Below are 12,254 nucleotides of genomic sequence, written 5' to 3' on the forward strand. Positions count from 1 at the left end.
ACAGTAAGGGGTTTATTACTATAGTCACTGTCACAGTAAGGGGTTTATTACTATAGTCACAGTGAGGGGTTTATTACTATAGTCACTGTCACAGTGAGGGGTTTATTACTATAGTCACAGTAAGGGGTTTATCACTATAGTCACAGTAAGGGGTTTATCACTATAGTCACTGTCACAGTAAGGGGTTTATTACTATAGTCACAGTAAGGGGTTTATTACTATAGTCACAGTAAGGGGTTTATTACTATAGTCACAGTAAGGGGTTTATCACTATAGTCACTGTCACAGTAAGGGGTTTATTACTATAGTCACAGTAAGGGGTTTATTACTATAGTCACAGTAAGGGGTTTATTACTATAGTCACAGTAAGGGGTTTATTACTATAGTCACAGTGAGGGGTTTATTACTATAGTCACAGTAAGGGGTTTATTACTATAGTCACTGTCACAGTAAGGGGTTTATTACTATAGTCACTGTCACAGTAAGGGGTTTATTACTATAGTCACAGTAAGGGGTTTATTACTATAGTCACTGTCACAGTAAGGGGTTTATTACTATAGTCACAGTGAGGGGTTTATTACTATAGTCACTGTCACAGTAAGGGGTTTATTTCTATAGTCACAGTGAGGGGTTTATTACTATAGTCACAGTAAGGGGTTTACTACTATAGTCACTGTCACAGTAAGGGGTTTATTACTATAGTCACAGTCACAGTAAGGGGTTTATTACTATAGTCACAGTGAGGGGTTTATTACTATAGTCACTGTCACAGTAAGGGGTTTATTACTATAGTCACTGTCACAGTGAGGGGTTTATTACTATAGTCACAGTGAGGGGTTTATTACTATAGTCACTGTCACAGTAAGGGATTTATTACTATAGTCACAGTAAGGGGTTTATTACTATAGTCACAGTGAGGGGTTTATTACTATAGTCACAGTAAGGGGTTTATTACTATAGTCACAGTAAGGGGTTTATTACTATAGTCACAGTAAGGGGTTTATTACTATAGTCACAGTGAGGGGTTTATTACTATAGTCACAGTAAGGGGTTTATTACTATAGTCACAGTAAGGGGTTTATTACTATAGTCTCAGTAAGGGGTTTTATTCATGGATGTTTGTGTGTTCTTGTTTTCTCTCCCAGAGCCCCTAAGCGGAGTCATCGAAGGCATCAGCGCCGGAATGTTCCTCATCGGAATGTTGATCGCCGTCATCTCCCTCCTCGTCTACAGGCAGAGAGTCCGTAAAGTGTGAGTGTCTAGTCCGGGACTGGGATGTTTCACCTTGCCTGAGACCTGAAGACCTGCGTTACCTCTCTGGGATAATGCCTAGGCTTTAGCTCAGTGGGTTAACACAGTTTGACACTCCTTTGGGGACACGAACAAAAATAACGCTGGAACTCACATGTAGATGCATATTTTCACGTGTCTTGAACTATTAGACAGTAAATAATGTTTCTGTTTGTTATTCATACAGGAAGTAAGCTGGAGCTCTAATGATCGGCATCCTCAAACTCAGTCTACCAATGATGTCTAACCTTATTGTAGAGTCCAGAAGCTATCATGTGTCACGCTAACGACTGTGTAATTAGGAATTATGTATAAATTACTGAAGAATGAGTCATTTGCTGCTGGACAGACGTACTGTAGTGCGTGCCTGTGGGTTTTCGTGTGTGTTGTGTGTTGTACATTGTGCTACCCATTCGGGCAAATCTAATACAATTTTACAAATTGGGTAAAAAAAAAAAAAAATTATAGTTGAATTGATTGCATGGTTGTGTGTACACAGGGCAGTACAGGAGAGCCCAGTGGTACGGATGAGCATGTGGAAGCAGGGGCCCACATCAGGGATGTACGTTGGAGTCAGAAGGTGAGACACATGTAACAGTATAACTTTAGACCGTCCCCTCGCCCATACCAGGGCGCGAACCAGGGACCCTCTGCACTCATCAACAACAGTCACCCACGAAGCATCGTTACCCATCGCTCCACAAAAGCCGTGGGCCTTGCAGAGCCGCGGGGAACCACTACTTCAAGTTCTCAGAGCAAGTGACGTCACCGATTGAAACGCTATTTAGCGCGCACCACCGCTAACTAGCTAGCTATTTCACATCCGTTACACCAGTACCAACGCTAACTAAGCTAGCTATTTCACATCCGTTACACCAGCACCACCGCTAACTAGCTAGCTATTTCACATCCGTTACACCAGCACCACCGCTAACTAGCTAGCTATTTCACATCCGTTACACCAGCACCACCGCTAACTAGTTAGCTATTTCACATCCGTTACACCAGCACCACCACTAACTAGCTAGCTATTTCACATCCGTTACACACACACAACCCTTTTTCTCTTTATACGCTTCCCCTTGGTGACGTCATCCGCAATTCTCTGGTAGGTGAAAAACACACAGGTCTATTTACCAATCAGACCCAGTGACCACACTAGCATAGCTACCCTTCATCAGTGACCAAGCTAGCATAGCTACCCTTCACCAGTGACCAAGCTAGTGTAGCTACCCTTCACCAGTGACCAAGCTAGCATAGCTACCCTTCACCATTGACCAAGCTAGCATAGCGACCCTTCACCATAGACCAAGCTAGTGTAGCTACCATTAACCAAACTAGCATAGCTACCCTTCACCATTGACCAAGCTAGCGTAGCTACCCTTCACCAGTGACCAAGCTAGCATAGCTACCCTTCACCATTGACCAAGCTAGCATAGCGACCCTTCACCATAGACCAAGCTAGTGTAGCTACCCTTCACCAGTGACCAAGCTAGCATAGCTACCCTTCACCATTGACCAAGCTAGCATAGCGACCCTTCACCATAGACCAAGCTAGTGTAGCTACCATTAACCAAACTAGCATAGCTACCCTTCACCATTGACCAAGCTAGCGTAGCTACCCTTCACCAGTGACCAAGGTAGCGTAGCTACCCTTCACCATTGACCAAGCTAGTATAGCTACCCTTCACCAGTGACTAAGCTAGCAAGCTACCTAGCATAGCTACCCATCACCAGTGACCAAACTAGCATAGCTACCCTTCACCAATGACCAAGCTAGCGTAGCTACCCTTATCCAGTGACCAAGCTAGTTTAGCTACCTTTCACCTGTGACTAAGCTAGCGTAGCTACCCTTCACCAATGACCAAGCTAGTGTAGCTACCTTTCACCAGTGACCAAGCTAGCATAGCTACCCTTCACAAATGACCAAGCTAGTGTAGCTACCTTTCACCAGTGACCAAGCTAGCATAGCTACCCTTCACCAGTGACCAAGCTAGCATAGCTACCCTTCACCAATGACCAAGCTAGTGTAGCTACCCTTCACCATTGACCAAGCTAGCATAGCTACCCTTCACCAATGACCAAGCTAGTGTAGCTACCCTTATCCAGTGACCAAGCTAGCTAATGTCAAGTATTTTATCTCAGCCACTGATTTGGAGAAACTTCTACATACTTGTATTGCCTCATGCCTAGATTACTGTAACTCTCTGTGTACATGTGCCAGTCCGAAATCACTCCAGTTAGTTCAAACCGCTGCAGCTCGGCTTTTAACAGGCACCAGGAAATGGAACCATATCACACCTCATCTAGTTTCTCTAAACTAGCTACCAGTCACTTTTAGAATAGATAGTAACCTTGTATTAATCACGTTTTAAAGGCTAGGTTTGGTTTAACCCCAGCCTATATCTCTGATCATCCATCTCCCTATGAGCCAGGACACAGCATGAGATCCTCTGGCAGGGCACTGTTGACCATTCATCTCCCTATGAGCCAGGACACAGCCTGAGATCCTCTGGCAGGGCACTGTTGACCATTCATCTCCCTATGAGCCAGGACACAGCCTGAGATCCTCTAGCAGGGCACTGTTGACCATTCATCTTCCTATGAGCCAGGACACAGCCTGAGATCCTCTGGCATGGCACTGTTGACCATTCATCTCCCTATGAGCCAGGACACAGCATGAGATCCTCTGGCAGGGCACTGTTGACCATCCATCTCCCTATGAGCCAGGACACAGTCTGAGATCCTCTAGCAGGGCACTGTTGACCATTCCAAAGTCCAGGTTGAAAACCATTTGCAATTAGGGCCCCTAGACTTTGGAATGGTCTGCCAGAGGAGATCAGGCTGCAGATTCAGTGCCTTTTTATATCCCTGCTGAGGACACTTTTATAAAGATGATTATAATATCTAATTTCAACTTCTGATTTTAATGTCCGATTTCAAAGTCTGATTTTAATGTCTGATTTCAACGTCTGATTCATAAAGAGTTGTTCAATACAACTGTACGCTCCTTGAGTTTAGAAGCACCTAGAGACAAACTTAGAGACAAACTTCATGTGTCATTGCATTGGAGTGAAGATTATAGGAAAGACATTACTTGAGACTGAAGGAGTGACGAGCAAATACTGAAGTCACTGCCTGCCTCCTAGTCCTTCCAACGAGTGACTGGCAGAGACAAGAGATCACAAAGAGCACTGCTGAAATATACATGACTTAAAACCAGTGATTGACATGGGGATCAGAGCAGAGAGAAGGACTAGCAGTTCATTGATTAGACATGTAATGACAGAATGAGGCCATCTCTCCATCCTTCCATCTCTCCATCCTTCCATCTCTCCATCCTTCCCTCTCTCATCCCTCCATCCTTCCATCCCTCCATCCTTCCCTCTCTCCATCCTTCCCTCTCTCCATCCTTCCCTCTCTCCATCCTTCCCTCTCTCCATCCTTCCATCCCTCCATCCTTCCCTCTCTCCATCCTTCCATCTCTCCATCTCTCCATTCATCTTTCCATCCTTCACTCTCCCGATCCTTCCCTCTCTCCATCCTTCCCTCTCTCCATTCTTCCATCTCTTCATCTCTCCATCCTTCCATCTCTCCATCCTTCCATCTCTCCATCCTTCCATCTCTCCATCCTTCCCTCTTTTCATCTTTCCATCCTTCCCTCTCTCCATCCTTCCCTCTCTCCATCCTTCCCTCTTTTCATCTTTCCATCCTTCCCTCTCCCCATCCTTCCCTCTCTCCATCCTTCCCTCTCTCCATCCTTCCATCTCTCCATCCTTCCATCTCTCCATCCTTCCCTCTTTTCATCTTTCCATCCTTCCCTCTCTCCATCCTTCCCTCTCTCCATCCTTCCCTCTTTTCATCTTTCCATCCTTCCCTCTCCCCATCCTTCCCTCTCTCATCCTTCCCTCTCTCCATCCTTCCATCTCTCCATCCTTCCATCTCTCCATCCTTCTCTCTTTCCATCTTTCCATCCTTCCCTCTCTCCATCCTTACCTCTCTCCATCCTTCCCTCTCTCCATCCTTCCCTCTCTCCATCCTTCCATCTCTCCATCCTTCCCTCTCTCCATCCTTCCATCTCTCCATCCTTCCCTCTCTCCATCTCTCCATCCTTCCCTCTCTCCATCCTTCCATCTTTCCATCCTTCCCTCTTTCCATCTTTCCATCCTTCCCTCTCTCCATCCTTCCCTCTCTCCATCCTTCCCTCTCTCCATCCTTCCCTCTCTCCGTCTCTCTATCTCTCCATCCTTCCCTCTCTCCATCCTTCCCTCTCTCCATCCTTCCCTCTCCCCATCCTTCCCTCTCTCCATCCTTCCCTCTCTCCATCCTTCCCTCTCTCCATCCTTCCATCTCTCCATCTCTCCATCCTTCCATCTCTCCATCCTTCCCTCTTTTCATCTTTCCATCCTTCCATCTCTCCATCCTTCCCTCTCTCCATCCTTCCCTCTCTTCATCCTTCTCTCTTTCCATCTTTCCATCCTTCCCTCTCTCCATCTCTCCATCCTTCCCTCTCTCCATCCTTCCCTCTCTCCATCCTTCCCTCTCTCCATCCTTCCCTCTCTCCATCCTTCCATCTCTCCATCCTTCCCTCTCTCCATCCTTCCATCTTTCCATCCTTCCCTCTTTCCATCTTTCCATCCTTCCCTCTCTCCATCCTTCCCTCTCTCCATCCTTCCCTCTCTCCATCCTTCCCTCTCTCCATCCTTCCCTCTCTCCATCCTTCCCTCTCTCCATCCTTCTCTCTCTCCATCCTTCTCTCGTCACTTCTCCTCTGATGCCATCCAATTTTTTTATGTCCATCGTCACACTGACTCGCAGGGAACCTTAATCAGTATGAGTGAAGGGACAGAGAGAGATGTCATTCTCCCTGTCTCTAAAAATAGATGTGTGTGTGTGTACGTGCTCTCATGTGTGCATGCGTGTGGGTTCGTGCTGAAATAATGGATGCAATCATCCACTAGGTTGTTGCAGATCGATAACAGGAAGGGGTTTAAACCACTCTGTTCTGTTGGTGAACAACCATCATTGATCCCTGGGTTTGCACTCACCAGTCAGCAGGCCTTGACACAAGGGAGGGACTACCATCATTGATCCCTTGGTTGTCACTCATCAGTCAGCAGGCCTTGACACAGGGGAGGGACTATCATAATTGATCCCTGGGTTGTCAGTCACTGCTGAGAGGTGATGGACAACACAGTGAACTCCTGTCTACCTCAACACACTGTCTGTGCACCAAACACTCAGTATCTAAACATAGGTCCACCACCAACAGACAGTCTGGGTAATGAATGAACCTTCTAGGGTTGTCGTAAACAATGTAATTACATGTTCATGTCTCTCTTGTGAAAGAGGTCTTCAGCCCTCAATGGGACAACCTGGTTCAATAAAGGTTCAATTCAATTAAACGAGGAAATGTAATTTAAAGGTCATTTCAGCAGAGTGGCGTAGGTCTGTGAGGAAGTAACAAGATTAGTGTGTGAGGAGAGAGGGCACTCTGAATCTCTTAGTCGCTGAAACAAAATGGAGTTCTGAATCTCTTAGTCGCTGAAACAAAATGGAGTTCTGAATCTCTTAGTCGCCGAAACAAAATGGAGTTCTGAATCTCTTAGTCGCTGAAACAAAATGGAGTTCTGAATCTCTTAGTCGCTGAAACAAAATGGAGTTCTGAATCTCTTAGTCGCTGAAACAAAATGGAGTGTGTAACAAGATAAAAGGAAATGTGTTTAACGGGAACACAGCCGTCTAATCTTACACTCTACTTCTCTTTATTTCAGCAACCGACGCATCTCAAGGTGCGTCTATTACACCCTCCATGTTATCTTCTGTCTCTAGAAATCCTGAATTAAATAGGATGACCAAGTAGTATTACAAGTATTACAAATTATCTGCCCTAAATAAATCACAATAAATCCTGTTTCCATAAACGTTTTTTCACATTTACATTTTAAAGTCTCATGAATCATTTACATTCTCGTAAATCATTTCTCTAAGATGTGTCTGTCTGTCTCCCCTCAGCCCCGTCAAAGCAGCCCACTTTGAATCCCACCTCACTAAACTACAGGCAGACTCCAACTATCTTCTGTCAGAAGAGTTTGAGGTAAAAAAAAAAAAACATCAGAAATGATTCTCTGATAAGAGATCCCCCCTTATCTACAAAAAAGCATATTTATAACGTTGTTTTTAAACTTTGAAGTATTAGTTTATAAACCAATTGTTTATAAACTGCCGTGCTTTATTTCCAAGGCCCCTAGCCCATGAAGCTGTTTCACTAAATTATTCATTATTTCCATTCCCCCTCAGGATCTGAAGGATGTGGGTCGTAACCAGCCTCTGGATGCAGCCCGTCTACCAGAGAACAGGGGCAAGAACCGTTACAACAACATCCTGCCCTGTGAGTAGCCCACAGAGTGGATCTAAGGATTAATGAGAGAGAGACCAGGGCCCTATTCCCTATATAGTGCACTACTTTAGACCAGGGCCCTATTTCCTATATAGTACACTACTTTAGACCAGGGCCCTATTCCCTATCTAGTGCACTACTTTAGACCAGGGCCCTATTCCCTATATAGTGCACTACTTTAGACCAGGGCCCTATTCCCTATATATTGCACTACTTTAGACCAGTTTCTACAGGGCTCTGTTTGGGAATAGTGGACTACTTTAGACCAGTTTCTACAGGGCTCTGTTTGGCAATAGTAAACTACTTTAGACCAGTTTCTACAGGGCTCTGTTTGGCAATAGTGAACTACTTTAGACCAGTTTCTACAGGGCTCTGTTTGGGAATAGTGGACTACTTTAGACCAGTTTCTACAGGGCTCTGTTTGGCAATAGTGAACTACTTTAGACCAGTTTCTACAGGGCTCTGTTTGGGAATAGTGGACTACTTTAGACCAGTTTCTACAGTGCTCTGTTTGGGAATAGTGGACTACTTTAGACCAGTTTCTACAGGGCTCTGTTTGGCAATAGTGGACTACTTTAGACCAGTTTCTACAGGGCTCTGTTTGGCAATAGTGGACTACTTTAGACCAGTTTCTACAGGGCTCTGTTTGGGAATAGGGGACTACTTTAGACCAGTTTCTACAGGGCTCTGTTTGGGAATAGGGTGCATTTTACTTTTCAAAGTTAAGTTTCTCCTTTGTCGTTGTTCAAGCACATTCATTAAATTGGTCTGGAATAATTGGTCTGGACTCAAAAGTGTTTGTTCAGGTGGCAATACAATTGGAGGTGTCTAATTGTGGAACGGAGAACAAGCCTGCCGTTCACAAACAGCAAAAACTATGTACGTTTACAGTTGTGAATTCATTTAAAGCAGGGGTTACTTGGGTATAAGGTATTAGTGAAGTATGGCCTATCAATCTGTGGCACTGCTCAATACAAAGTGAAGCAGCATCCTTACTTTAATATCATTTTGCTTCACAATGCAGCAACAACAACATCTTCAACCCCTCTGTTCAGATTCCAAGACCTTTACAGTATTTTCTTACCAGAGCTTTAATGTAACTGAGGTGATGAGTTTGTTCGTCTGAAACTTGAAGACTTGAAGACTTGAAGACTTGAAGACTTGAAGACTTGACAACTTGAAGACTTGAAGACTTGAAGACTTGAAGACTTGAAGACTTGACGACTTGAAGACTTGAAGCCACCCATTTTCACCTACCTCATCCCCATACTGTTTTTATTTATTTACTTTTCTGCTCTTTTGCACACCAATATCTCTACCTGTACATGACCATCTGATCATTTATCACTCCAGTGTTAATCTGCAAAATTGTAATTATTCGCTTACCTCCTCATGCCTTTTGCACACAATGTATATAGACTCCCCTTTTTTTCTACTGTGTTATTGACTTGTTAATTGTTTACTCCATGTGTAACTCTGTGTTGTCTGTTCACACTGCTATGCTTTATCTTGGCCAGGTCGCAGTTGTAAATGAGAAATTGTTCTCAACTAGCCTACCTGGTTAAATAAAGGTGAAAGACTTGAAGACTTGACGACTTGACGACTTGACGACTTGAAGACTTGAAGACTTGACGACTTGAAGACTTGACGACTTGAAGACTTGAAGACTTGAAGACTTGAAGACATGACGACTTCAGTCAATGCCTAGAGGCATTAGCTCAGAGGGAGAACCCAGTCAGTCACACTAACGACATCTCTCTTCTGTTCTAGATGATTCCACCAGAGTGAAGCTCTCCTACCTGGAGGATGACCCCTGTTCTGACTTCATCAATGCCAGTTATATACCAGTGAGTTCTGAAAGTAGCGCTCACTAGCTGAAAGTAGAGCTCACTAGCTGAAAGTAGAGCTCACTAGCTGAAAGTAGAGCTCACTAGTTGAAAGTAGAGCTCACTAGCTGAAAGTAGAGCTCACTAGCTAAAAGTAGAGCTCACTAGCTGAAAGTAGAGCTCACTAGCTGAAAGTAGTCACCGACAATTGAGTATCACGTCACATATGTGCAGAGATGTACACCACGTCACTGCTCTGTCTCACTCTGTCTCTCTGTCTCTCTCTCTCTCTCTGTCTCTCTCTGTGTCTCTCTCTGTGTCTCACTCTGTCTCTCTGTCTCTCTCTGTCCGTCTCTCACTCTCTCTGTCCGTCTCTCTCTGTCCGTCTCTCTCTCAATTCAATTCAATTCAAGGGCTTTATTGGCATGGGAAATGTGTTAACATTGCCAAAGCAAGTGAGGTAGATAATATATAAAGTGAATATAAAAAGTGAAATAAACAATAAAAATTAACAGTAAACATTACACATACAGAAGTTTCAAAACAATAAAGACATTACAAATGTCATATTATATATATATATACAGTGTCTCTCTCTCTCTGGCTCCTTCTTCTCTCTGGCTCCTTCTTCTCTCTCTCTCTCTCTCTCACTCTCTCTCTGGCTCCTTCTTCTCTCTGGCTCCTTCTTCTCTCTCTCTCTCTCTCTCTCTCTCTCTCTCTCTCTCTCTCTCTCTCTCTCTCTCTACATCTTGCTAGCTTGCACTTAAATGGTGAGGGTCTGAAACTCATTGTCTGGAACTTGAATTGCCAGGGGTCCACGTGGGGGTAAATGTAGTGAAAACGGCAGCACACAGCTTCCAGTAAATCGTGTCTTTTAAACTAGGTGTCACTAGAGGTTAAACAGTAACTCTGCTCAGAGTAGATTCTGCATGTATGAACTACACATGGACACATCCAGCCCAAAGAGGGAGCTTTCAAAAATACTTAGCAGTCACCAAAGTTCCAGATCATGTCTTTACCTTCAAGGACATATCACACCTGATTTCTTAAAAACATATAGGACTACTGTGTGTCACAGGGGGCTGGTTTGGTGGGCACAGATTCGGTAGGAAGGTACAGTAGTTATGTGGTGTCAATCATCCGGTAATTGGTTTCAGTATGAGCTTTAGGGGGGCTGCCCAGTACGGGGTACTGTAGAGGTTCTCATTAGCACGCATGCACACACACACACACACACACAACCTCCCCTTCCACACACTATCTCTCTCTCTCTCTCTCTCTCTCTCTCTCTCTCTCTCTCTCTCTCTCTCTCTCTCTCTCTCTCTCTCTCTCTCTCTCTCTCTCTCCCTCCCCCCCCCCCCCCCCCTCTACACTAATGAGTTAGTCCCTGTGTGTTCTCTCCAGCTAGATCAGACAGAAACACCAGGGTGTCTAAGGACCCCCCGTTAGACCCACACCCTCGGTGGTCATTAGAACAGGTCAGCTGGAATGTTACAAATTACCTTTAAATGCCAGGATTGAACTGTATTCTCTATGTGTGGCCTGGCCTTTCCCTTCAGGTACTTAGAACACATTTCTGTCTTTGTCTCATTAGAGTGTGAGAAGTGGCTGTAGGTTCAGACTGTCTTTGTCTCATTAGAGTATGAGATGTGGCTGTAGGTTCATATGTCAGACTGTCTTTGTCTCATTAGAGTATGAGATGTGGCTGTAGGTTCATATGTCAGACTGTCTTTGTCTCATTAGAGTATGAGATGTGGCTGTAGGTTCATATGTCAGACTGTCTTTGTCTCATTAGAGTATGAGATGTGGCTGTAGGTTCATATGTCAGACTGTCTTTGTCTCATTAGAGTGTGAGAAGTGGCTGTAGGTTCAGACTGTCTTTGTCTCATTATAGTATGAGAAGTGGCTGTAGGTTCAGACTGTCTTTGTCTCATTAGAGTGTGAGAAGTGGCTGTAGGTTCAGACTGTCTTTGTCTCATTAGAGTGTGAGAAGTGGCTGTAGGTTCATATGTCAGACTGTCTTTGTCTCATTAGAGTGTGAGAAGTGGCTGTAGGTTCATATGTCAGACTGTCTTTGTCTCATTAGAGTATGAGATGTGGCTGTAGGTTCATATGTCAGACTGTCTTTGTCTCATTAGAGTATGAGATGTGTCTGTAGGTTCATATTTCAGACTGTCTTTGTCTCATTAGAGTATGAGAAGTGGCTGTAGGTTCAAATGTCAGCATAAATCTGCATTTGCAACACTTACTCCAGTGTTATAAGGTTTCAACTTACAAGACCATCCCAAAATACGTTTTTTGTCATAGGCTCTGAAACCAGGCTTCCTGTCCCATGATTGAACAACTGATTGACTGACTGATCCCCATCTGTCTTTTTCAGGGGAACAACTTCCGCCGTGAGTACATCGCCACCCAAGGCCCTCTCCCCGGAACCAAGGATGACTTCTGGAGGATGGTGTGGGAGCACAACGTATACAACGTCGTCATGGTGACGCAGTGTGTCGAGAAGGGACGGGTGAGTCGGAGATTCGGGGGGAGGGAGGGAGGGTGGGGGGTGACAGATGTGTTTCCATAGTGACTCAGAGAAATAAATAGTTCCTAAAGGACCCTGATAATGGTCAGTAATCTAAATCATTGAGCACTTGACATATGGCCTGACTGGATTAACCGAACACGTCCTCATTCACATCGACGGGGCTGAAGTGGAGCTGGTCGAGAGTTTCAGTTCCTTGGTGTTC

General features: G+C 44.6%; 1 protein-coding gene across 1 annotated transcript in view; it reads left to right on the plus strand.

The window, feature by feature from the left end:
- The window catches only part of ptprb (protein tyrosine phosphatase receptor type b), a 107,454-nt gene that overhangs the window by 75,256 nt on the left and 19,944 nt on the right, over positions 1 to 12,254 (plus strand). Inside the window, exons 21-27 of the mRNA XM_031820111.1 lie at positions 1,146 to 1,251; positions 1,790 to 1,870; positions 7,065 to 7,082; positions 7,306 to 7,387; positions 7,591 to 7,681; positions 9,461 to 9,537; positions 11,897 to 12,031. Coding sequence (XP_031675971.1) covers positions 1,146 to 1,251; positions 1,790 to 1,870; positions 7,065 to 7,082; positions 7,306 to 7,387; positions 7,591 to 7,681; positions 9,461 to 9,537; positions 11,897 to 12,031 — 590 coding nt within the window. The remainder of the gene's footprint in view (positions 1 to 1,145; positions 1,252 to 1,789; positions 1,871 to 7,064; positions 7,083 to 7,305; positions 7,388 to 7,590; positions 7,682 to 9,460; positions 9,538 to 11,896; positions 12,032 to 12,254) is intronic.

This window comes from Oncorhynchus kisutch, unplaced genomic scaffold, assembly GCF_002021735.2.
Source record: "Oncorhynchus kisutch isolate 150728-3 unplaced genomic scaffold, Okis_V2 scaffold3051, whole genome shotgun sequence".
NCBI lineage: Eukaryota > Metazoa > Chordata > Actinopteri > Salmoniformes > Salmonidae > Oncorhynchus > Oncorhynchus kisutch.